We start from the raw sequence: 24,570 nt of genomic DNA on the forward strand, positions 1-24,570 counted from the left end.
GGTTTAATGAATTCAACACCCATAAAACTTGTGATACATAACACCGATTGTTTTCAAACCACTTGTGATTACTCTCTTGTGATATATAGTCTAGATGACCATGAACACATCACAAGCAATATGACCAAAATCAGTGGTATGTATCACAAGTTTTATGGGTGTTGAATTCATAAAACCAAATTAAATCAGCCCATATATATGATTTTTAAATCAGCCCATAATATGATTTTATAATAATGACTCTCTTGTGATATATAGTCTGGATGACCATGAACGCATCACAAGCAATATGACCAAAATCAGTGGTATGTATCACAAGTTAAATGGATGTCTTTGAATGTCGAATATCCAATATCCAATATCAAACCAATTCAACCGCGTTGAATTTCTTGCTGAAGTCCAATGTCCATGGTAAACGATTATGACCATCTGAGACAAAGGGTTGTGTTTAAATACTGTAACTGAGGGCAGTGATGGGGAGAGTTGTTGTCGTGTGTGGAAAAGCTGACCTAGTTTCATTGTACAGGAAGATTGTGTGTGTGTGTGTATAAGCATGGACATGTGTGTGTGTGAATGTAATAAATTACTGTCCAGCTACTGTGCCTGATACGCACTCCACCAAAATGTGCTTTCAAGACAGGAAAGCCAAGTTTAAAATATATATATTTTTTAAACAACAGGTTAAGCATCTGGCAAAAAGGACTTGCTAGTAAATGACTAACTTCCTGAATCCAAATTTTCTTTAGATGAATAGAAAACACATGGGCTTCACTTTTATTAACAAACCTAATAATCGTATTACTAAAATCCATTTGCCACAGAATATTATTGGTGGAGTTGCACTTTATCTGCTCCAGTGAATTGTTGTTATTCATTTTGGTGCTTTTGGTTGGTGCGCGAGTCAGGGTCTCCTTCAAACAATGAATATACTTCCAGACAAACAGAATTCAGAATAAGAAAAATAAAGTTTACATCATAACTCTGTCCAGTGGAGCAGTTATCTCGTGAAAGGTTTTACAACCAAAACAATTCCCCACCTTCTCCATACCTTTGCCTCATTTATCCATTATTTCACACCAATTTATTCTCATCATGTAGGAAGACTTACTTATTTGGAGAACAAAGGTTGCTTATTTCAGATGTTTTATTGTGAAATTCTGAGCTCATCAGTATCATTTTCTTGTCATGTGATATAAACTGATACTAGGCCTGTGTTGAAAAGATCGATTTTCCAATTCTAAATCGATTCTCATATTAATTCCTAAAAATCGATTCATATGTCTAAAGAGCGAATTTTTTTTTCCCACCATTACAACTGTTGGTATTTTTTTGTTTATGCCCAAAAAAGGAATGTTTTGTTGGACACGAGCATAACTGGTGCCATGTTTTTGCCTTTAAATATGTTTAAAGGTATGAAAACATTAAAGTTTTCAGTTATAATTGCATTAATTGTCTAAATGTCTTTGCTTTATATACTGTCTTGGGGTTACATTTGCACAAAATGCTAAAAAACAAATTCTCATAAATGGGAAAAAATAAAACCGATTTCATCCGTCTCTGTTTCCTCCCTGGATCTGTTTGGTAATTCTGCCACACGATGTTTCTGAAAGCAGTTCTATCAGAATACTGGGTGATTGGTCCTTACAGCATCATTAGCTGCCAATACTTGCTGTTGAATCTCAATATAATACCAGTATTCATATGTTGCATAACTACAGTCATATAATTCATGCAGCAGATTAAAAAACAGTTTTAATAACACTAACACAAATCGATATCGGAATCGAATCAAAACGTGATAATCGATTCTGAATCGAATCAATTCATGACATTTGAATCGATCCCCAGCCCTAACTGATACCATTTTACAATGACTTGTTAAACAAAACTATGTCAAAAACCAGGTTTATTGTATGATTAAATACCAGATATATAAAATAACTATCACATTTCAAGAACATAAAAAAATAAGCAATGTCTGAACAACCATTAACACTGTTAGACCTCTGCTGGTCTCATGTTTGGTTGATCACGCAGAACCACAACGTCTCTGAGCTTTGCTTCGTCTCGGCGCTACCTGATGGTGACCTGCAGCCGAGAGGACAGTAAAGACTCCAGGTGTTTATGAAACTGGAGCGCTCGCGTGTGTGGCAGAGCGTGAGTGTGTGAGTGGTACACGAGTCTGTAGCAGTAGCTGGTCTGGCTCAGGTCGGGGTGCGAGAAGGCATCGATGAGTTGAACCTGCTCCACGGTGCCGCGGCCGGCCTCTCTCACCGCTGCCAAGAACGCCTTCTCCTCCCACGCCGGCCCCGTCCAGAAGCTTATGTCGAAGCTGACGGGTTCGGGGAACAGGGAGAAGGGGGTGAAAGGCGTCCCTGGCGGTGGGCGCCGTGAAAACTGCTTTAAGACACGCGGGTCATGTGACCACAGCAGCCGCCAGTCGGGGAGCGAGAACAGGAGAGCAGCGAGGAGGTCCAGGTTCACAGACAGGGTGACGCCGACGTGGCTGTCAGCTCCTTTGCTTGTGAACACCTTCCCGAACAAACCAATCGGCTGCGCTGTCAGGTGGAGACCTCCCTCCTCCGTGACGACAGAGACCCCGTAGGGAGCAAAGAGTGCTTCCAGTTTCTCTCCTAGCAATTTAATTGTCTCATTTTCTGGAGGAAAAACACCTTTAATGAGAAGCTCGTGAAACGCAGGTGGAGCCCAGAGACCGATGGGTTCGTTCCTGAACACCACTCCACTGATGCCATATAACACGCTCTCAACACCATCACAGGCCTCTTCCTCCTCGTTTCCTCCAACCTGATGACTGGCATCATTACTCTTGTTAATCATCTCTTTTTTAGCCACAAGCTCTTCCATTTGAGGAAGAAGTGATGGACGCAGCCAATAATGAGCGCTTTCCACTTCAGGATCAGCTTCAGAGGAGCAGGCAGGCCGTGAGCTCTCAGGTCTGTTGCTCTTCACGTTGTCCCCTTTATCTAAGGAAAGTCTCGTGGCATCAACATCCTCTCGCCCTTCTGAAGGTCCCCCGACCTCCTCGGCATCGGGGGGCAGGTTTTTCTGAAGCGGGTGGATCTGGAAGCACCGCGAGGCGTCAACGCCGCAGCAGCATCTCTGCAGCTGTCTGGCGGTGATGATGAAAGGAACAGACTCCGTCATCATGGAGATGGGCCACCCGAGTCCCTCGAGAAGATAATCCTGCACCAACTTAACGGGGTGCAAGGAGTCCGCGCTATTGAATTTCCTGAAGAAAGAACAAGAGATAGCGTCGGTTGATTTATTTTTTTCATATGAATCAAGTCAGTAAGAGGAAATATGCCCAATATTTACTGAATCTCCACAAGTTTTTCAGCAAAAAGGGAGTTCAAGCACATGAATAGTCTAGTTACTACCTTGCAGATTGAACTGTAAATGAAATCCCTGGGAAGGACATTTTTTTTTGCTTCAATTTAACAAATCCATTTTTGAAAAAAATTCAAGAGCACACGTGTTTGGAACAAAACAGAAACTGTTAGTTGCTCAACAGCTGCAACGTTTAAAGAGCAGCTTTGAGGACTACCATGACCTGGTTGATTGAGATTCTACAACAGCATGTTAAACAGATAATGCTTATATCAAAATGGATGTAGGCTTTACATTTCATTGACAAAAGGGGTTGACATTGGTGATAAAAAGAAACCAGATTGGACAAAAGTCTTTGGAAAACGTATATTTTTCTCAATCTGTAACTTTAAATACACATTTTTTTCTTTTAATTTATGTTGGCAAGACTTCTTTTTCAAAGCTGGGTTTTATTTTTGTTAATTATGGTACTAATTAGGGTAAAAGCCATGCTTGAGTGGGGCTATGAGTCCTGTAATTGACAACTTCCTATTCACTGAGTACACATGGTTTCAGCAGATATCAGCTTGTAAAGCACAATTTCAGCTGATGGATTAAGAGTATTCTTAACAAAACTGCAGAAAGAGAACCCAAAATGTTCATACTATATATGCACGCATGCCCGCAGATGCACACACACAGTCACCCACACACGTTTAGGGTGTGAGCCGTATATTTACAGTTCATTTTCCATGATGGTGGTGTATAAGCATGGTGTTTCAAATGTTATTTCTTTTCTTTTCGCTGATTTGTGTTTTTAAACAAAACAGCAAGAGAGTCTCTGTCGTTGTACCTGAATACATAATCGCTGAGCTCGGCCGGGATGCTGTAGTGCACGTTCTTCCCTCCAACCACCTCCTCCACCTGAACCACCTGAGCAGCGGTGTAGGGGGGGCTGCGAGTAAACACATGGAGCAAAGCCTTCTCCACATGAAAGCCTTTATCCTGGCTCCTGCACGATAGCAGCACCATCGTTAGGAAACATCAGTGTGCAAAAACACATTTGAAACACACACTCACACAGGATCACAATGGGCTGCTTCCACGTCAACACGGAAGCACTCCCCTTGACTCCTCACCTGTATCCGGTGCACTTGTAGCTGTGCAGAGTCTCCTTCTCAAAAGGTTTGACAGCACTGAGGATGAGATGAGCTTCCGCTGCCATGGCAACCACCTGCCAGCTGTTGTGCCACTCGCGCCTCGGCTGGTCCGCCGGCGTTCCCCCCTGTCCGTTGCACAGAGAGACATGAACCTCCCCGTCTTCAGCCAACACCTGGACACAACTGGAATCACAGAAAACAAGGCAGGTTTATCTGTGCAGCTCATTTCATGTACGAGACGATTCAAAGTGGTTTACATAAAAACATTAAAAATATGTGTGGCGACTGCACTACCACTATTTCTACACTATTGGAGGATTGACTCCAGTGCTTTTAAGGATTGACACGACTACTAACTAGTCCCAAAGTCCTCTAACAGAATAACCAGCCTCCAACACCCCCCTCCACCTCAGAAAAGAAATGAATAGTAAATGTTACTAATTTAAATTGGACTTAATTTGGAGATGAAACCTGAATTTTAAACATTAAAGATACAATTATCAACTTGAAATTACATTATTTACCATTATAGTAATCAGATTACACTGAAGAACTGTTGATCACCAGATTCTGTCACCACATAGGTAAAATAAGAGGACAATAAAAATAAAAGATATCATTATAATGGAGAGCATCATTTGCATTTACGACCACAGCACATAACAACACAGTCATACCTGAGGAAGAACAGTTTGAGCAGCTCTCTGTTCTTCTTCACGCCACTCTTCCTGCCGCAGTGAGGGAAGTTAAACACCACAAGGTCGAACACTTGACCCCGCAGAGAGGCGCAGTCCTGCAGGTTTGTGCAGTCCACCTGGAACAGCACGGTCCCCCCTGAACAACACACACACGGGAGTAGGGTTGCCAACTCCCTGAAAAATAAATAAGGGACACCTCATCGGCAGGGCCGGCCGCCCGATTGCCTTCACCCTTACTGGCGTGGTGAATTTTTTTTACCCCTTTTTTTGTGAGTGAAACTATTTTTTAACTATTTGACTCGAACCTGAATTGAATTAGATGCATATTTTTGAATGCCATGAACACAAGGAAAACAAATTATCCAGCAATTCACTCTAATACAAAATAACAAAATTAACTGAATAAAATAAGCATCAAAGCACAACTCAAAACTCACCTTTTCACCCTGGCCTTTCCCCATTAAGTGGTTCCCTCCCCTGTTGTTTTGTCCCGGTTGGGTTTTTGTTTTGTTTGTTCTTTTCCTGTTTTTAAGTAAAGCGACCTTGGGTTCCTTGAAAGGCGCTATATAAGTGCAAGTTATTATTATTATTATTATTATTATTATTATTATTATTATTATTATTATTATCTTTCTTGAACAGAACCCTATCCTGCTTAACTTAAAATTGTATAAAGTTATATAAAATAAAAAAGAAAGCAGGACATCCATCCTGTAATAGTGCACATTTTTAGTGCAATAACAAAAGTGCGAACAGAAAGTCTGTAAAAAACAGAAATTTTATTAATTGTAGGTCTGAGTGAACTGTTTTACTGTTTAATTGTGTTTGACATGTATATATTTTAGTCAATTAATTTAAACAAGAACCAGAAACCGGCTATCTTATTTGCAATGACATGGACAAAAATAACTTTTTTTAAGAGGATGTTGTTTTACTGGTAGTATTTGGTAACTAGATTTTTTTTTTTTTATTGAAAATGTGTCATTTACATACAATAAGGCATAGAAACCATGAAGGCAGCCAGTCGCATGCTGCTTTGTTGTCTTCCGCAGGCAACAAAACCTGGACCAATAGGATGAGCGTATTCTGCATCGTCATACTCGAGTATGAATAAGCTGTCAGCTCATTGGTCACCTAGCAGGAGGGGGCTGGGGCGAGTTTACCGTAAGTTTTCATATAAAGCGCCCTGTTATTCATTTCCCATTGGCATTTTCTGACTATTTTCTGACTTACACAGCAATACAGGACAAAATGCGTCCCTTTTCAACGGGGCGGGTAGTTTAGTTTATAAATATGGGACGATTTTCAAGGAGACGGTTGGCAACCCTACAGGGGAGCCCCTTTAACAGAACCAAACACACCATGCTGCTCCCACCACAGCCGTACCTGAGTCCTGGATGGCCCGGATGTTGCCAGGTGCTCCCTCGTGACGTAGCGCCTCCTCGCGGAGCTGCAGGCACGTGGCCGTGACGCGGCTCCCGGGCTCCCGGCGGCCACACACGGCGGCCCCGAAGGAGAAGTTCCCCTCTCCCACCAGCAGCGTGCTCCGCGGAGCAGGCATGGCCAGTCCCGCTGGAAAAATAACTTAAAATGGCCTCTAAAAGCAGAATCCGCGTCGGCACCGAACCGCAGTGAAGTTGGTTTCTGAAGCTGCTCCAACATTTCAAATGCACACGTATTAGGGACTTTACAGTAAACATAGGCACACAGAAGAGGGCGTGTCCCGACTTCCATTTTTCAAAATAAAATGTGCGGTACATGTACCATGGATACTGTATTTAAAGTTGATTAGGAGCTAACAAGCTATATCACATATCAAAATTTCTGACAAATTATGAACATATTTTAAATATAAAACTAGGATGCGTATCTCATGCAGCCAGAGTAGTACTATGATCCAGCACTGATTTTGAGATTACATAAACTGGAAGTTATTGAGATAAAATGCAAATATTTACATATAAAAATTAATACAAATTATGAACAGATTTTAAATATAAAATTAAGAGGCATATCTTATGCTATGGAATACTGAAACAGTCAAAATGTACAATGAAATAAATACAATTTGAAATACATAGATATATAATTTATTTGATATACAATTAAATGTGTCATTAAGTGATTATATTTTGAATATTTCATTGGCTATATATTTAATTATTTCATTACATATTTAATTTTTTCATGGTTCCTGCATTGGCTGAAGCACATCATGAATGTATTTAAACTGTCACTTCGAATAATGTATATCCAATGAAATATATTCACCATTTAATTATTTAATGATACATTTAATTATTTAATTGTATTTTAAATAATAATATATATTTATGTATTTCCAATTTTATTTATTTCATTGTACATTCATTCAATCATTTAATAAATTCATTATTTATTTAATTTTGACTGTTTCAGAGTTCCATAGTAAGGAAGAAATATATATAATAATAAATAATACATAAATATAAAATAAATAGATAATGAGAAAAAAATAAATAAACGATTCAATTTTGTATTGAATGAGGCTAATCTGACCACAATAGTTTATGAGTACACCCTATTATCTTAATAGTGGCGCCTCACTTCAAAACAGTATATTTCTAAAAATAGTCACAAAGACATATATATATATATATATATATATATATATATATATATATATATATATATATATATATATATATATATATATATATATATATATATATATATATATATATATTCTGCCAGATCACCCGTAGCTATAACTGTTATATAATACATCCATGGTAGCAACCAGCCGTAGCAACCATAGCAACCATACAGCCGTCGGTGTTGCGGATAGAATAATCCGGATAGAAACAAAAGTCGAAGACCGTTTTGCGAGTTCCCAAACTCTCACTAAACTAATAAAAGGCAAAGTAACTTATTTTAATTGAAATTTGAAATAATTTTGAATCCTACACAGAACAGACAATGTTTAAAATGGGATTATCATCTGAAATATGTTATAACTGCACCATAAAACAACCGGACACTTACATCCACGCCATTTGGTACTGCACCCCTGTTCAGCAATTTTGGTCTGAGGTCACAAAGTCACTGTCAAACATCTTGGGACGCCACGTCCCCTTATCTCCATCCCTCTGCTTACTTGGCGACACATCAACAATAAATCTGACAAATCCAAACAATAAATTAATCCTTGTAGCCCTAACTATCGCCAAGAAAACTATCCTCATGAACTGGAAATACAAGAAAAAAATAAACATAACACAATAGGAAAACTTACTCATTGACCACACCTGCATGGATTAACACACCCAACACTCAGTAACAGAACCATTTCCATCTGGTCGCCACTATTTAACTTTCTACACAGCTGATTTATCATTCATCTACATTTTTATTTATTTATTTATTTTGAATGTTCATTTCTGTTTTGCCTGAGAACAAACCCCCCTCTTTCCATTGATGTTCTATCTGAATTTCCATTTGACTTTTTTGAGAACCAAACAAATCAATTAACACACACGCACACGTACACCAACCAATACCAGCTTAAATGTAAATAATATGCACTCTGTATGTATTTTATGTACACACTTTGAAACCCCACTTGTTGTCTTTTTCACGTTGGTAATAAAAATAAATAAATAAATAAAAATGAAATATTCTTGAAGTTTTACTATATTCCCAATCAACATTAATCTGTACATTTTTGACATTCGGTGATCCCCCGTTACGTTTCCAGTCGGACGCATTTGCAGGGCGCGCCGCTTCTTGATCTTTGCAGCATCACTTCATAGCTTCAGTTTGTATCAGGAATATACTCCTGACAGCGATCCTTATGCGAGCTGCTCTATTCCCTCGGGATTTTAACTGTTAGGATCCCATCGGGGGTACGTGGAAAAGCATTTTCCCCACAGATTTCAGCTTTTCTGAGGCTAAGGTCATGCAAGCTAACGGGCTGGCTGCACCTGCACATTAAAACATTGCACCGCATCACATCATGGATCATTTGCAATTTGGACTCTAAATTTGCCGTGCAGTTCAAAAAAAAAAATAGGTAAGCATAATGAATTATAAAATTAAGCTTTTTGTTTGCTTGTTTGTTTATTGGCATTTTTTTATGTTATTCTATCCGTCTGATGTAAAGGTCCCCTGGAGGAGGGAGAGAAACGTTCCGCTTTCAAAGGTTCTTGAGCCCAAAAGTACTGGTATATTACTTCATATATACTTCTCTTAATGTGAATTGAGCAGAGTATGCCTTTATGAAAGTGGAGATACAGGCAGAAACTGGGCAGATAAATGGGTCATAATAACTCTTTGTGTGTGTGTCCTGCAGGAAGCTCTGCACCCACATGGGCAGTGTTCTGGCCTTGTCTTCCAGCCCGGGCCAGCAGAACTGGCCTTTCTCCACGGACCCCCCTCCTTCTCGCTGGGATACACATCCTGCTCACTGGGATAGTCCGCCGCGCTGGGAGAGGAGAGATGGCCGGCTCCCCAACCCGGGCAGCTTCCACTCGCTCCACAGGAGCTGCAAAGGTGCCTCTGCTTGAAGAGCTTTTAGTGAGGACAGTCACCCAGCAGGGTGCTGGAAGCATAAAGCACATTTGATAGAAAACAACAGCCTGCATCTTGGATGACAATCACCCACGATATGCATTATTAATATCTCTGATGTTTCTTTTCACTCCCTTTGTCCTCAGATGTGTTTCCTCATCAGATTGAAGGTGTCAAGTTGATTGTCAATAAGACTCTGAGCAGCTTCTTCAAGGTGAATCTTCTGCTGATATTAAAAACATAACATCCGATTCCCAATAATCTCTGATGACTCAATGAACGATCTGCTTCCAGGTCAGCCATACTCTCCACCTCAGTGCTGTAAGTCCGTCTTACTATCGCTTCCATGTCGAGCATCTGCAGTCTGACGACTACAGTAAGGACAAGGTCAGGCACAAATGAGGATATGTTGCATCTTATAAAGGTTTCTATGAGTAAGAATAGAAAACAGAGTGTTTTTTAGTGTTGACGAGGTGTATGTTGTTCTCCCGTTTCAGGATGCCCCGGCACTGATTGGTGAAATGGACTCTTCAGGTAGTCTGAACGCTCATTCTCTGCTGCATCTCACTGAGCGTGTGCGAGCCAGAACCGTCTTCCAGGTGAGGCACCACCGTCCGTTAAACTAGTGCAAAATCTTGGCTGAAGCTGACCGTCTGAACTGTTGATTGTGTTTTAGACCCAGCAGTCTCAGTTCGTAACATGGCAGTTTGAAACTGAGTACCGGGGCAACGACTTTACTGCTGCAGTGACGGTGGCCAATCCGGACGTCCTCAGAGAGTCAGGTGAGATGATAAATGTCACCCAGTGGTCAACATTCTCTGCTGAAGATAGTGGCATGTTAACATTACCAGACATTTCAGATATTCAATTCAATTCAGTTTCATTTATATAGCATCTATTACAACAGAAGTTGTCTCTAGGATCCTTCCAGGGACCCAGAACATGACCCCCGAGCAATTATTACTTAAACATAACATAAACAATGGCAGGTAAAAACTCCCCTAGTGGGAGAAAAACCTTAAGCCAAACAGTGGCAAGAAAAACTCCCCTTTAGGAGGAAGAAACCTGGACCATGACCTGGATCATAAGGGGGATCCTCCTGCCAGGGGGCAGCTGGGCAGAGCAGGAAAAGAGAAAACAGACAGAGAGAATGAATAACAGAGAAAGGAGAGACAGAGACTACGTTTACATGCAGTCAAAATTCGGGTTATTACTAATATTCCGGTTACTGAAACATTGGGAATATTCCGTTTACATGCGTGAGCAAACAGGGTTATCCCTGTATACATGGTAATTAATCATTCGGGATATCCCGATCAAACCAGCGACGCACGGAGAACGTCATGACGCAATTCCCTTAATTTCCGCTTCCTCTTCCTGTATCCAAATTCAAAACAAATGCTGCTTCGCGCAACTTTTCACTCACCTTCTTGTAAATCTCGCTATCCCGGTACTTTCTACCATCTACAAATGCTCAAAATGTTCATATCCTTCATTACATTTATGAAGTGATTAGTCTCCTCCTCACTCCAAAAGTGTGGCGTGGTCTTGCGTTTCTCTGTGTTTGTAAGAACTTCCTGGACTCAAAAGACCAGGATTCCTTGTGAACAGAGCATGCCCAGAAAACAAATTCCTGTTCCTTTTGATGGGGATATCCCGTTTGGCGTTTACATGACCAAATATTCGGGTTTTAAAAGGACTAGCCCAGGGGTCATATTGAGGTTTTTAAAAACCGGAATATGAGCAAATTCGGGTTATTCAAAGGGGTTATTGGTGTTTACATGGCCGTGCAAATTCGGGTTATTGCCAATATTTAGGTTTTAAAAGGGTTATTGAGTGCATGTAAACGTAGTCACAGACACAATTGCAGGTCAGGAGGTAGCAGGTATCCACCAGACATCCACACAGACGGGTGGAAATAAGCAGGGGCTGATCAGAGGGCAGGACTGCAGGGATATGTTAATTTCATGTTAAATGTTGTATTTTGATTCCCATGTCTGTATGCTTATTCATTATTTATAACAAACAAACTGACAAAAAGGCAGTTTATTATGTTTTGTTGTTCATTTGTCCATTTTTCTTCTCTAGTTATCCTGGTGGCGCACTTCCTCCAGAGCGTGTCTTCTGGACTGGTGTTAGGCGGGGAGCTCGTCTACCATCGAGGACGGGCAGAAGAAGGAGGAATTCTCACTTTAGCTGGACAGTACTCAAGTAGGATGTTGCTTTTGTGAGTCTGTCTACAACAAGCTTGTTTCAGCACAAGTTTAATTATTTCTTTTTTTTTTCTGCTGTCAGGACCAAACTGGGTGGCAACTCTGAACGCTGGTAAAGGTGGCGCCCACGCCAGCTACTATCACAGAGCCAACAAGCAGGTATGTCCTGTACTAGCGCTGGGCGATATGGACCAAAAGTCATATCTCGATATTTTCTAGCTGAATGGCGATACTCGATATATATCTCGATATTTTTTCTGTGCCATAATTGGGGTTTCCCCCAAAGCATTATAGCATAGCATCTCTGTTAGCTTCATTTTTTTCTGAGGCAAACCCTTAAAAAAACAGTCAGTTTTAATACAAAGCCTCGTGCCAAATGTCACACAGGTACCTTTATTAACAGAGGTCTGCACAATATCAAAATGTATAAAACAAATGAAATAAAAATAAACTGCCTGCATATATGGAATAAAAATGCTTCTTGAATAAAATAAAACAAATACCCCTTTCCTGCATAACAATTAAATTAAAATACACTGTACAATTAATACAATGTAGACAGTAACAGGCAGACTTTTCAACTGAGGTTGATCGTTGTGCAAATAACAAAACATTTGTGCAAATCTCAAATAAAACATTCAAGTCAATTTGTCACAAAATAAGCTATATCAAAATTAAAAAAAAAAAAATTAAAAAAAAAATTATTATTATTTTTTTAAATCGATATAAACGATATTGTCTCGTACCATATCGTGTTTGAAAATATATCGATATATATTAAAATCTCGATATATCGCCCAGCCCTATCCTGTACTGTCATGTTGGGTAAATCCACCGTCCACCCGCGTGATAAAAGTGTGAACATGTCTGATTATGTCGGCCAGATTCAAGTTGGCGTGGAGTTCGAGGCCAGTACGAGGACGCAGGAAACCACGACCTCGTTCGGGTACCAGATGGAGCTTCCAGAGGCCAACGTGGTGTTTAGAGGTCGATTTCTTTTGCAGCTTTCAGTCTCTGAATGAGTAAAGTTGATGATTAAAGAAAAAAAAAAAACATCTGTGAAATACAATTTCTTTTGGTTGCGTGTCTCCAGGTATGATAAACAGCCGGTGCATAATCGGAGGTGTGTTGGAGAAGCGTCTGACCCCGCTGCCGGCCACGCTCATCATGGGTGCGTTTGTAAATCACAAAGGTGATAAGCTGCAGGTGGGGCTGGGCATCAATGTGGGATAACCCCCAGCTGAACCTCACCGGAGTCCACCGCCAGGACTCCATTCAGGGATCCGTCGTATTGAACTGACTGAACTGACCTTCCAGGGTTCGTCAGCCGCACCAGAACACTTCCTGCTCGTGCATCTCACCGTGCAACCTACCTCCCAACACAGAGGCGATGTTTTCTGATAGGACCAAGAAAGAGTCGCACCGGAGGAATGAGACGAGTGCAAAATATGCTGGAGACCCTCTGAAAACAGAATGCACATCATTCTCTGGACAGTGAATAATCCGAAAGGCCTACTGGACTATAAAGTTAAAATAACGTCTTTTTTATACCGTAGATCGTGATTAAGAAACATTTAATGTATATAGCTTATAACTTGTAAATAAGTGTTTTTTATGTTTTAGCCCCTTACGTAGGATTAATTTATTGTTGATCATTTTTATTTACAAAAGATAATTAGAAAAAAAAACTAACATTGATTCCAGGGACATAGTGATTAAAAAAAGAAAGAAATCTAACCAAAACTAACTCACCATCAATCTGATGCTTTTTGCCAGGTGTCTCCTTGAAAGTCTGAGCTTCCTGGGGTCTGAATGTACGAACGCAGAACAGTTCCACAGTGAACGCCCAGAATTAAAACACGTTTACACTGGTAAACGATGGAGATCATCATGAAACGTCAGCATGACCCCAAATGAAACGTCCAGGGTGTGAAAAGATTGTATGATTGTTGTTTGTTGGCTCATCTGTGTTTTTTTGTTTGTTTCCAGCACATGAAAGTGTATGGATTACACATAAAACATGTTGTTTGAGAGCTAAAAGGTGCTGCTGATACTGAAGGACGGGGGAGAGGCTGAGCACTACGGAGGACTGTACTGTACTGTATCTTTACAGAGGAATGCATGTGGAAACAGTGAGCTGAATGCAACCGTTACTCTGTTAACACATGAAATGTTGTAAAATGTTTTATTTGTACACCATGTTATATAAGCATGAAGGGAAGTGCAAGGGAAAGATTGATTTTTTTTTGTCAAGAACCTAATTTATTAAAGATGTTATTTCTGTCATACTTCTTGAGCACATGGCTGCTTGTACTCAGCCACATTTCCACGAGACATGAACCAGATCTTCAGGCTTTACCTGGTCAGCACTTGCTGTGAACATCCCCAAAGACAGCTCAGGACATCTGAGACACCTGGAGGACCCTTACTAGAGCCAGAAGTGTGAAAAAGATTACCGTAGGCCCAAATGTCTGCTAAAATTGGGATAAAACATTTCTTTGAAAGCGAAGCATTTGTTCCAGACTTGGAATTACAGGTGTTTCTCAACTGTCTTCACTGTATAACAAAACTTCTCATTAGTGTAAAAAGAAGAAAAATACCTGAAACTGTCTAAAATTTAAGTTAGTTTAGTTTATTTTATTTTGTTTTGGTCATTTACATTTTAAGATGTTTGCATATACACACTGTATATGTACAGTATACACACAGGTATAAATATATATATTATATATATGTACACATTTCCTTTTTTTGACCAAAAAGGTATAGGCTGAAGCCTCATGGCTTATTTTGCCTATCCTTTTCAACAAAGGCAGACTTCAGAAACAAAAGATACTAATAAGAAGAAAACGAAACGAACGAACAAAACAAAGAAAATAAACAAAGAAGAGAAGAAAATAAATGTGGTCACTCACGATTTGAGGATAGCTGCAGGAGGAAAGTTGCATAATTTAGACAGTTTAATATGAAGATAATTTATATTTGTGTTCTATATTTATCCATTATTTTAGATTTATAATTTTTTTTAAATTTATAAATTGAGCTACCGGTACTTTTTTTTAGTTCCTCATCCAGGCGGTTCCATAGTTTCACCCCTTCTACACTGATACACCTTGACATTTTTTTTTGTTCTTGGCCATTTCTGCTCAAAAATGCCATAGCCCCTTAGGTTGTGCCTGCTTTCCCTCACCTGGAACACCTGGAAGTTCTGGGAGGTATGTTGTTTTTATTTCTTTTTTTAGAAGATGACTGTTGAACTGTCCCAGTAAGGTGTGGCCTGTTGACGCGCTGAATGTGAATAAGGCTTTATGTGGTAAAACAAAACAAGTGTCTGCTGTATTAGTGCTACGCTGCTTGTATGAGGTAAATACTGCGTGCAGCACTGATGCCAGCTACTCTAGCGACTGGCAGTAGCAACGCCTTGTCACACGTTGGGGTCCATGGTTTTCCAGTTTTCTCAGCTGGGTCTGATATCATTCCCAGGTCTGAGTCCCAACTTCTGAGGTAAATATAAAGTACCAAGAGCACCAGTTTTTGAGTTGGCACCTACTCCTTCATGATCTCCCTTCACATTTCTGCTAAACGCAGATCAAGAGAGTGTCAGGTGGCGTGGAAAAGATGGTTGATGTTCTCCTGAAGACAAGTTACTGCTATTTATGGCTGTTTGTGACAGAAAGTCTAAACTAAAGTCCTTTTTCAGATTCATATTTGAATCCTTGTTCTTCCTTTATCTCTGTTGCTCGTGGTCTCTTCTATCATCCTTGAAATAGTAAAAAATAATTAACATATTAAGCTGTAAAAACACCATTTGGTGATTTAAAAAAAAATAAAAAGTCTAAAATTATTCATTTTCTGTACATAAATACATAAAATATATTTAAATATATCTGTAAACATTTCATTTGCTGGTATTGACGTTGGTTCGTAGTGCGTTACATGGCACATGAGGCCACATGAAGGCCGAAACAGTCACTTTAAGTTGCTGCATCCTCTCTCTGTTATTTCTCTTTGAAAAAGGAAGAGAAGAATCCCTTCCTTCCCTCCCCCTTCAGTCTCAGAGACTTGCTTCGTAGGAATCCGGGAAGGCCTTCGTTCTCCTGCGAGTTCTCCTTTTGCCTCTCGTCCTCCTGTTGCTGCACCTGTTGGCTGATCACCAGACGCATGTCCTCCTGCAGGACAACCAGCGCTTCAGGTGTTTAAAATGATCGACCGGATGTGTTTATTCACCACACACACACACACACACACACCCACCTGCCAGGCGTCCAGCTCCTGACACAGCGTCACCTTGTGCTTGATGGTGTTGAGCAGTTGCTGAGTCAGGGATTCCTTTTCCTGCCGAGCCACAGCTAATTCGCTCTCAAGAGAACTGCGTTATCAAGTGAAGATGAGCAAAATATAATAACCCACAAATTCAAACAGAATGGAAAGAATGAAACTAATGTTTTGTTGTTTGGTGAGACCTGTAGCTTGGTTTTTCAGGACTGCTCCGGAAAGGCTCGACTTCCTCCCGCAGAGACTCCAGTTCTCCTCGTTGAGACTGCAACTGCAAAGTGAGGAGAACGAAAAAAAACAATAGTTAAATACTGTTAACTGTAGACTTGTAGGCCTCGAGACCGGTCTTGGTCTCAAGAACCCTTTTTGTGGTCTTGGTCTTGTCTCGGTCTCAGTGTCTGATAATTGAGAGTCCGTTTCCACCAAGGTGACAGAATCTGGTGATCAGCAGTTCTTCCTCTAGTTAATGTACAGTTTTGTAAACTATTTTTATTTTGCATCTGATTTAATGTTTTGGTGAATCTGCATGTGTCTGTATTTAATTATAGTTTTGTGTACGGCCTTGTTTGAATAAATATATGAATATTTACATATCGTTGCGATTGATTCAGCATCAGGTCTATTTCAGTGACGCTGATATTCAGTACGGTGTAATCTGATTATTATGATGTTAAATAATGTAATTTCAATCTTTAATATTTAAAATCCAGGTTTCATCTCCAAATTAAGTCCGATTTAAATCAGTAACATTTACTAGGCCCCGGTCCCCCCTCTCCCCCGTCTACCAAGGACTGCCCCCCCACCCCACTCTACGTTACATTAACGTAAAGATTCCAATCCTGTAACTTTTGCACAGACTCATATCCAGCACTTTATAACCTCATTGTACATTTCTGTCTATACTTTTTACCTATCCTAAGTTCCTAAGTCACTTTTGTACAGACTCACACAGCACTTTAAAACCTCATTTTGTACATTTCTGGTCTACATTTTGTTTATAAATTTTATTTGATCTCTTATATATTTGTTTTTATAATTGTATTGTGTTGCACCAATCACCATAACAAATTCCTCGTGTGAAAACTTGGCAATAAACCCTTTTCTGATTCTGATTCTATTCATTCCCTTTCTGAGGTGGAGGGGGGTGTTGGAGCTGGTTATTCTGCTAGAGGACTTTGGGACTAGTTAGTAGTCATGTCAATCCTTAAAAGCACTGGAGTCAATCCTCCAATAGTGTAGAAATAGCGGTAGTGCAGTCGCCACACATATCTGATCTCAGCTGATGGATGAAAACATTTATAGTGAGTTCAACATCATCATCCACTTCTCTGTGTTATTGTGCTGCAGTTGAATACAAGCTCATATGGAAACTAGCTGAACCAGGATGATGTTCTACAATCACGCAGGATCAGGAAATTACTAGGTTTGTTTTTGGTCTCGGTCTGAACTAGTCTTGGTCTTGATACTCTCTGGTCTTGGTAGTGTCTTGGTCTGGGTTTAGGCGGTCTTGACTACAAGTATAGGTAACTGTTAAATGTTCTTTTCAAGCTCAGTCTGGGATGTCCTTCGCCTTCGGTGAAGACAGGAAAATAAAACAGAACACACATATTTAGCCGTCCCAGCTGTCTGAAAGGTTTTTCTGAGTGGCAACACATGATGTAGTATCCGTTGTTCTCTGGGGACTAGTTTGCTCTTGAGAAACACACCTCCTCCTTTAGGGCTCGTATTTCTTCATCTCTCGCTTGCAGGACTGTGGAGTGAGCCAGCAGAGCCTCTTTAGCCTGGGGAGCAACAGCGAAATAGCAAAGATCAGACACATGCAACCCGTTTATTACGTTTGTTACTATTCTTTATCGGTTGCAGAAGACACGGGCAGGTATCCGTGTCGACATCGGGGTCAGAGTTAGTCGCTGAGTTAGACGGTGACGTGCTTGTGCGTGTGAGTACCTGAGATTGCTGAATTTCACTAAGCAGAGACAGAGGTTGCACGTGTGCACCGTCCCAGAGGCTCTCCTCGCCGAGGTTCAGAGCTTTCTGCTGCAGAGACCTATTCAAGGTGCGCAGCTCAAACACCACGCCCTGCTCCTGCTCTATCTACGTACACACAAACACAAGCACACGTGCAGCTGAAGCTTGGGCCGACATGCGTTAGTTAGTCGGGGCCAGTACTGGAGTTGAGGGGGGATGAGGGGGGATGGCATTCCCCCTGAAATAAAAACGGTCAAAATCATCCCCCCTGTAAAACTGCCATCCTGCCTTTCCATCCCTTATGTCATTTCATCAATGAATGTGGTTTTACTGCTATTTCAACATTTAGAGTCATCACCAGAAAAATAACTTATTTGACAATTTTCACCTGTTTCAAGTAAATTTTCACTTGAAATAAGTAGGAAAATCTGCCAGTGGGACAAGATTTATCTTCTTATTACAAGCAAAAAAATCTTGTTCCACTGGCAGATTTTTCTACTTATTTTAAGTCAAAATCTACTTGAAACAGGTGAAAATTGTTTTTTCCAGTGATGAGTCTTGTTTTAAGTGTAATGAGATTTTTTTACTAAAATGAGACATTTTAACTAGAAATAAGACAAATATTCTTGTTAAGATTTTGCGTTTTTGCAGTGATCCATTTTACTTATCCTGTGAAGGACAGAGTCATATTGATAAGTTCAGAAAACTGTTTTTATTGTTGTGTTTTGATGTATTTGATGTAAGCCCAGTGGATATTTAAAGCTTACAGAAGGCTGCATTTAACTGCTGCTATGTCATTCCTGCAGTATTTCTGCAGGTGTTTTGGTCAGTGATATTATTTGTAATATATTATATTATTTGTAATCAGCACAAATTATCTGTCCCCATATGATAAAATCCACCATCCCCCCTGATTTTTTTTTTACAACTCGAGTACTGGTCGGGGCTGTTAGTTCGGGGGCATCATCGTGATCCTGCTGAGCTCCATCACTCAGGACTTATCTCAAATACCTGATTCTCACCTCAGCCTCCTTCTCGTTCAGCGTCAGCTGAAGTTGTGACACTCTGTCCCTCAGTCCATCCCTCTCCACGCGGAGCCTCTGGACGTCCTCCTGGGACGCTTCCAGTTGTGTCTGCATGTGTGAGAGCCGCTCTAGTAAAACTTTACTCTGGGAGGGAGACAGGGAAAGAAAAAAAGAAATCCAAATGATTCTCATGATCTGATTGCAACATCCATGTTCTCACTGTTACATGATCTGGGTCTGTTTTACAGGCAAGGAGGCTTGAGACTGTGAATCTACCGTCAACTAGACTTGTAGTTCTGGAGACCGGTCTTGGTCTACAGACCACTTTTTTGTGGTCTTGGTCTTGTCTTGGTGTCTTGGACTCGGATAACTGAGAGTCCGTTTCACACCAAGGTGACAGAATCTGGTGATCAGCAGTTCTTCCTCTTGTTAATGTACAGTTTTGTAAACTATTTGTATTTTGCATCTGATTTAATGTTTTGGTGCATCTGCATGTGTCTGTATTTAATTACAGTTTTGTGTTTATAACGGCCTTGTTTGAATAAATATATGAATAATATTTGCACATCGTTGTGATTGATTAAGCATCAGGTCCATTTCAGTGATGCTGATATACGGTGTAATCTGATTACTAAAATGGTAAATAATGTAATTTAAATCTTTAATATTTAAAATTCAGGTTTCATCTCCGGATAAAGTCCATTTTAAATCAGTAACATTTACTATCCATTCCTTTTCTGAGGTGGAGGGGGGTGTTGGAGGCTGGTTATTCTGCTAGAGGACTTTGGGACTAGTTAGTAGTCGTGTCAATCCTTAAAAGCACTGGAGTCAATCCTCCAATAGTGTAGAAATAGCGGTAGTGCAGTCGCCACACATATCTGATCTCAGCTGATGGATGAAAACATCAACATCATCATCCACTTCTCTGTGTTATTGAGCTGCAGTTGAATACAAGCTCATATGGAAACTAGCTGAACCAGGATGATGTTCTACAATCACGCAGGATCAGGAAAGGTTTGTTTTTGGTCTCGGTCTGAACTAGTCTTGGTCTTGATACTCTGGTCTTGGTAGAGTCTTGGTCTCGGTTTAGGCGGTCTTGACTATAAGTATAGGTAACTGTTAAATGTTCTTTTTCTTAAATGGTTGAAATTTGCTATAGTTGTAGCTAAAAATGCTGCACTGGGAAATTAACAAATTAACTAATTAAATGAGATTAATAAGGTAAAAGCATGACCGAACAGCTCAATTAGCAGAAGTAATACTGAGTAAAGCTGAGTGTACCTAAAGTTCCTCTGCATTGATTTGGATGATAATAAAATGACAACTTCAAGTTATTGCTTTAGATTGGAAGTGTAGAAGCTGCTGAATCTTGTGGTGAGCTTTGTTTTCCACATGCTGCTTGTATTTTGGCTCATCCTCTGCTAAAAATAAGAAAGTCACAGTGTAATATGACACGTTATCCATCTGATGTTAGATTTACTTCATGAGCTGGTGAAGATGAAAGGAGGTCCTGATACATGAAAGCTTTGACTTGAATGAGTGTGAACAGGTACTCTCTATTTCTCGTGATTTTATATGCTTTTCGTGCACGTGGTGCTCTATTGCAACTTGTAATTCTGTCCGACAGAGAAACATATTGACTTTATCAATAACTTGAACAGTAAAAGTACCTCTGCTTGCATGTTTTCTAATTGTGTGAAGCTGATATTCCGGCTGAAAGATGACTCCTCCATCTCTTCTCTGAGGGAACGGAGCTCCGTCCTCAAGCAGTGCTCCAGTGTTACAGCCTAAAGGACGCGTGGGAGACAAAAAGTTGAAAAACCTGTTCGTCCACATTGCTGCTGACTCTTAAAAGTGACTCAACTCCCAGACAGGTGAATACTTGGCTGCTCCAAGAATGGACTAACCTCTGCCAGCTGCTCCACCAGCCGCTGGTTGTGATTGGCCAACTGAGCCATTTGCTCAGTCTCATCCTTCCTCTGGCCACGCCCCTTGCTGTGATGCTCTTGTAGCTCCGCCCTCGAGGCGGCTAAATCTGCCGTAAGCTCCGCCTCCCTCTGGCCTGTCTCCAGCTCATTCATCTCCAGCTTCCTCTGCAGGACGTACTTCTCCTGCTGGAGGACCTGGGATGGTAAAATCATCATTAGCAGGCTTATATTTATATGTGTATGTCATATTCATATTTTTTTTTTATTAAATGTTTCAGATTCATATTCAGACGACTTTATTAATCCCTTTGGGAGGTTCCCTCAGGGAAATGGACATCTCCATCTCACTCACTCACTCAGCACTGTCATATACAAATCAAACACCCCAAAAACCATACACCCATATAAAGATAAAAAGATAAAAATAAAAACAAAAATAGAAATAAAAAAAAAATAAAAATAAAAACATTTCTTCTGAATGTTACTTTTGAAATAAAGACTAGAATCCTAAGCAGTTTTTTGTATTGGCCTGATATTTTAATGTGACTGAAGATAATTTTCTGACAAACAGAAAATAAATAATCTATAAAATCAACTGAGGCGGTTGGAGAGGTGATGGTGGGATGCCACAGGAACCCATCTGGTTCCATAATATGAGCAGATTTCTGCCTTCGGTCTTGATTTGGTTTCCATTTCATTTCAGTTTTGTTTTCTTCCTAGCTAACAAAACTACTAGGTTAAGATCATTCAGGATTTTTGGACTTTATTAATCTTCATTGATCATAGTCTCGCACTGCTGACCAACATACCTACTATTCTGTTTATTATAATTATTGTTGAGTCTTTTAGCATCACCATTTCTGTATTTGCATGCTGTCATCAGCTTTAATTAAACGGAACTGTAACATTTGCAGATGAGCATGTTTCACTAAGCCAGACAATTATTCAAAATACTTTTTTTCTCTCGTTTATTTTTTCTTTTATTCACAACTTGTATCATGTAAGACATATATATATATATATATATATATATATATATATATATATATATATATATATATATATATATATATATATATATATATATATATATATACAGTACTCGAGTTGAGGGGGGAGGAGGGGGGATGGAATCCCCCCTGAAATAAAAACGGTCAAAATCATCCCCCCTTTCCATCCCTTATGTCATTTCATCAATGAATGTGGTTTTACTGCTATTTCAACATTTAGAGTCATAACTAGAAAAATAACTTATTTGACAATTTTCACCTGTTTCAATTACATTTTCACTTGAAATAAGTAGGAAAATCTGCCAGTGGGACAAGATTTATCTTCTCATTACAAGCAAAAAAATCTTGTTCCACTGGCAGATTTTCTACTTATTTCAAGTGAAAATCTACTTGAAACAGGTGAAAATTGTTGTTTTTTCCAGTGATGAGTCTTGTTTTAAGTGTAATGAGATTTTTTTTACTAAAATTAGACATTTTAACTAGAAATAAGACAAAATATTCTTGTTAAGATTGTGAGTTTTTGCAGTGATCCATTGTACTTATCCTGTGAAGGACAGAGTCATATTGATAAGTTCAGAAAACTGTTTTTTATTGTTGTGTTTTGATGTATTTGATGTAAGCCCAGTGGATATTTAAAGCTTACAGAAGGCTGCATTTAACTGCTGCTATGTCATTCCTGCAGTATTGCTGCAGGTGTTTTGGTCAGTGCTATTATTTGTAATATATTATATTATTTCTAATCAGCACAAATTATCTGTCCCCATATGATAAAATCCACCATCGCCCTGATTTTTTTTTACAACTTGAGTACTGTATATATATATATATATATATATATATATATATATATATATATATATATATATATATATATAAAAAAATATATACACACACACACATACATATACATACACACACACACACACACACACACACACACACACACACACACACACACACACACACACACACACACACACACACACACACACACACACACACACACACAAACACACACACACACACATATATATACATGTATATACATACATACAGTACAGACCAAAAGTTTGGACACACTTCCCCATTTGTTTGAATGAGAAGGTGTCTCCAAACTTTTGTTCTGTACTGTATATACAGTATATATATTATATACATATATTTCTTCAGTCTCACCTCCATCTCCTTCTCCCTCTGCTCCAGCGTTGCTGTGAGCTCCTCATTCTTCTCCAGCAAGGCCCTCCCCAGCTCTGCAGCCACGATCAGGTCCGTCTCCAGCTCTCCTCCACTGTCAACAGTCCCGGAAGAGGATGGTGGGAACGGGAAAGAGAGAGAAACTGAGGAGGAGGACAGAGGAAAGAAGGAGTCCTCCATGCTGGGTGAGGGAAGGCTGTTTCTCTTGCGGGTGAACATCGCTGAGACGGGTGGGTTTGTTAGGGTGTCACCCGTGGATCGTGGACTTGTATTCCACGCAAAAACTGAATTGGATTATTTTTCTTTTTAAATAAGGAAAAAAAACAGGAAATCCTTTTTTATGACTTGGTGCTCGGTGGTTTGATGAGTTTATGTTTCCATGTTGTCGTTCCAGGTTATTCCTTAAGCCAGGGTGCTTGGATCACTCAGATCTTCTCTTCTCTTTACAGATGAATCTGTAGGCAAGACAAGACTGTAAATGACACAGACGACAGAAAAGATGCGTGTGACTGTTGTTTTCTGGTAACGTTATCTAACAAGGCTCATAAAGAGTCTTTGTCTGCAGGTACACCGGCTGCTCTGACTGGAACAGCAGCTCCACCGCTGGCTTTGTTCTGCCCCCCTCCCTAAATTCCTCAGGTGTCATGCTGCCCTGTTTCATAAAAATGCAAATAATGACTTTGAAAAGTAAAAAGTATCATCAATAATTAGTTTCAGTATGAACAAACTGACACTCCCCTCCTTTTAAGTAGCTTCAGGTGTTTTCCTCCAACATGAAGCTTGGAAGTTACAGCTTCCACATATTATTCCCACAAAACACACGATGAACTGTCTGTCTAAATAAACTACATTTAAATTACAACTTAAGTTGCCCTCTGAGTTCTTTTGTCCATCATTTATTCCTTTATTTATTTATTAATTCTAGTAGAGGACCCAGTATTTAAAGGAAGGAAAAATACAGTTTCTTACCTGAGTGTTCCCAGCCATATCTGCCTAACAGGTATAGTCTTCCTGTTTGGCAAGTGTGCATGTGTCACTGGGTCTGGGAGTATTTGCGGAAGAAAAGCTTAACAGGTTGCCTTGGAAGTGGAAACATACGATATGTAAATACACCCGGCGGCCCCGCCTCCTGCCGAGTTGCAAAGGTGAGGAGAACTGGCTGGGGGAGGAAAACACAGGAGAGGAAGTTCACAGGCCGCTCAGATGCCGCTCAGACATCTAGTG

General features: G+C 39.9%; 3 protein-coding genes across 6 annotated transcripts; 1 reads left to right on the forward strand and 2 right to left on the reverse strand.

Moving 5' to 3' along the window:
• Positions 1-1,037: 1,037 nt before the first annotated feature.
• fdxacb1 (ferredoxin-fold anticodon binding domain containing 1) lies at positions 1,038-6,833 on the reverse strand. Its single transcript, XM_061740878.1, has 5 exons — positions 6,572-6,833; positions 5,165-5,321; positions 4,467-4,670; positions 4,181-4,339; positions 1,038-3,250 (listed from the first exon to the last, which is right to left on the reverse strand). Exons 1-5 carry the CDS (start codon positions 6,744-6,746, stop codon positions 2,074-2,076), a joined length of 1,872 nt encoding a protein of 623 aa, XP_061596862.1. The 5' UTR covers positions 6,747-6,833; the 3' UTR covers positions 1,038-2,073.
• Positions 6,834-8,948: 2,115 nt separating this feature from the next.
• Positions 8,949-14,234, forward strand: si:dkey-71l1.1 (uncharacterized protein LOC569883 homolog). 2 transcript variants are annotated; one of them, XM_061740879.1, is made up of 11 exons: positions 8,949-9,236; positions 9,327-9,387; positions 9,516-9,715; positions 9,880-9,947; positions 10,028-10,120; positions 10,231-10,332; positions 10,410-10,515; positions 11,822-11,944; positions 12,029-12,105; positions 12,831-12,933; positions 13,040-14,234. In XM_061740879.1, exons 3-11 carry the CDS (start codon positions 9,532-9,534, stop codon positions 13,177-13,179), a joined length of 996 nt encoding a protein of 331 aa, XP_061596863.1. In that variant the 5' UTR covers positions 8,949-9,236; positions 9,327-9,387; positions 9,516-9,531; the 3' UTR covers positions 13,180-14,234. The 2 variants fall into 2 exon arrangements, with proteins under 2 accessions (XP_061596863.1, XP_061596864.1); XM_061740880.1 differs by having other exon boundaries at positions 9,327-9,381.
• Positions 14,235-14,573: 339 nt separating this feature from the next.
• Positions 14,574-24,395, reverse strand: bicdl2 (BICD family like cargo adaptor 2). Of its 3 annotated transcripts, none has more exons than XM_061740882.1 (10): positions 24,316-24,395; positions 23,329-23,801; positions 21,122-21,337; positions 20,885-21,001; positions 19,212-19,358; positions 18,169-18,315; positions 17,928-18,002; positions 16,410-16,492; positions 16,201-16,315; positions 14,574-16,115 (listed from the first exon to the last, which is right to left on the reverse strand). In XM_061740882.1, the coding sequence occupies exons 2-10, from the start codon at positions 23,563-23,565 to the stop codon at positions 15,945-15,947; spliced, it is 1,308 nt and encodes a 435-aa protein (XP_061596866.1). In that variant the 5' UTR covers positions 23,566-23,801; positions 24,316-24,395; the 3' UTR covers positions 14,574-15,944. The 3 variants fall into 3 exon arrangements, with proteins under 3 accessions (XP_061596866.1, XP_061596865.1, XP_061596867.1); XM_061740881.1 differs by having other exon boundaries at positions 23,329-23,818; positions 24,316-24,387; XM_061740883.1 differs by lacking the exon at positions 18,169-18,315 and having other exon boundaries at positions 23,329-23,818; positions 24,316-24,387.
• Positions 24,396-24,570: the final 175 nt, after the last annotated feature.

The sequence above is a fragment of the Cololabis saira genome, chromosome 14, assembly GCF_033807715.1.
Source record: "Cololabis saira isolate AMF1-May2022 chromosome 14, fColSai1.1, whole genome shotgun sequence".
Lineage (NCBI taxonomy): Eukaryota > Metazoa > Chordata > Actinopteri > Beloniformes > Belonidae > Cololabis > Cololabis saira.

What these genes read in the sequence shown, in the direction of transcription:
- si:dkey-71l1.1 (XM_061740879.1), top strand. Translation starts at nt 9,532, where the DNA reads ATGGGCAGTGTTCTGGCCTTGTCTTCCAGCCCGGGCCAGCAGAACTGG. An exon ending in ACGACTACAGTAAGGACAAG is followed by an intron (nt 10,121 to 10,230) that starts GTCAGGCACAAA and finishes CTCCCGTTTCAG; the next exon opens with GATGCCCCGGCACTGATTGG. An exon ending in TTTAGCTGGACAGTACTCAA is followed by an intron (nt 11,945 to 12,028) that starts GTAGGATGTTGC and finishes TTCTGCTGTCAG; the next exon opens with GACCAAACTGGGTGGCAACT.
- fdxacb1 (XM_061740878.1), bottom strand. Translation starts at nt 6,746, where the DNA reads ATGCCTGCTCCGCGGAGCACGCTGCTGGTGGGAGAGGGGAACTTCTCC. An exon ending in TACAAGTGCACCGGATACAG is followed by an intron (nt 4,340 to 4,466) that starts GTGAGGAGTCAA and finishes GCTATCGTGCAG; the next exon opens with GAGCCAGGATAAAGGCTTTC. An exon ending in CTCAGCGATTATGTATTCAG is followed by an intron (nt 3,251 to 4,180) that starts GTACAACGACAG and finishes TTCTTTCTTCAG; the next exon opens with GAAATTCAATAGCGCGGACT.
- bicdl2 (XM_061740882.1), bottom strand. Translation starts at nt 23,565, where the DNA reads ATGTTCACCCGCAAGAGAAACAGCCTTCCCTCACCCAGCATGGAGGAC. An exon ending in TGAACGAGAAGGAGGCTGAG is followed by an intron (nt 18,316 to 19,211) that starts GTGAGAATCAGG and finishes GTGTGTACGTAG; the next exon opens with ATAGAGCAGGAGCAGGGCGT. An exon ending in TACGAGCCCTAAAGGAGGAG is followed by an intron (nt 16,493 to 17,927) that starts GTGTGTTTCTCA and finishes CTCACTTTGCAG; the next exon opens with TTGCAGTCTCAACGAGGAGA.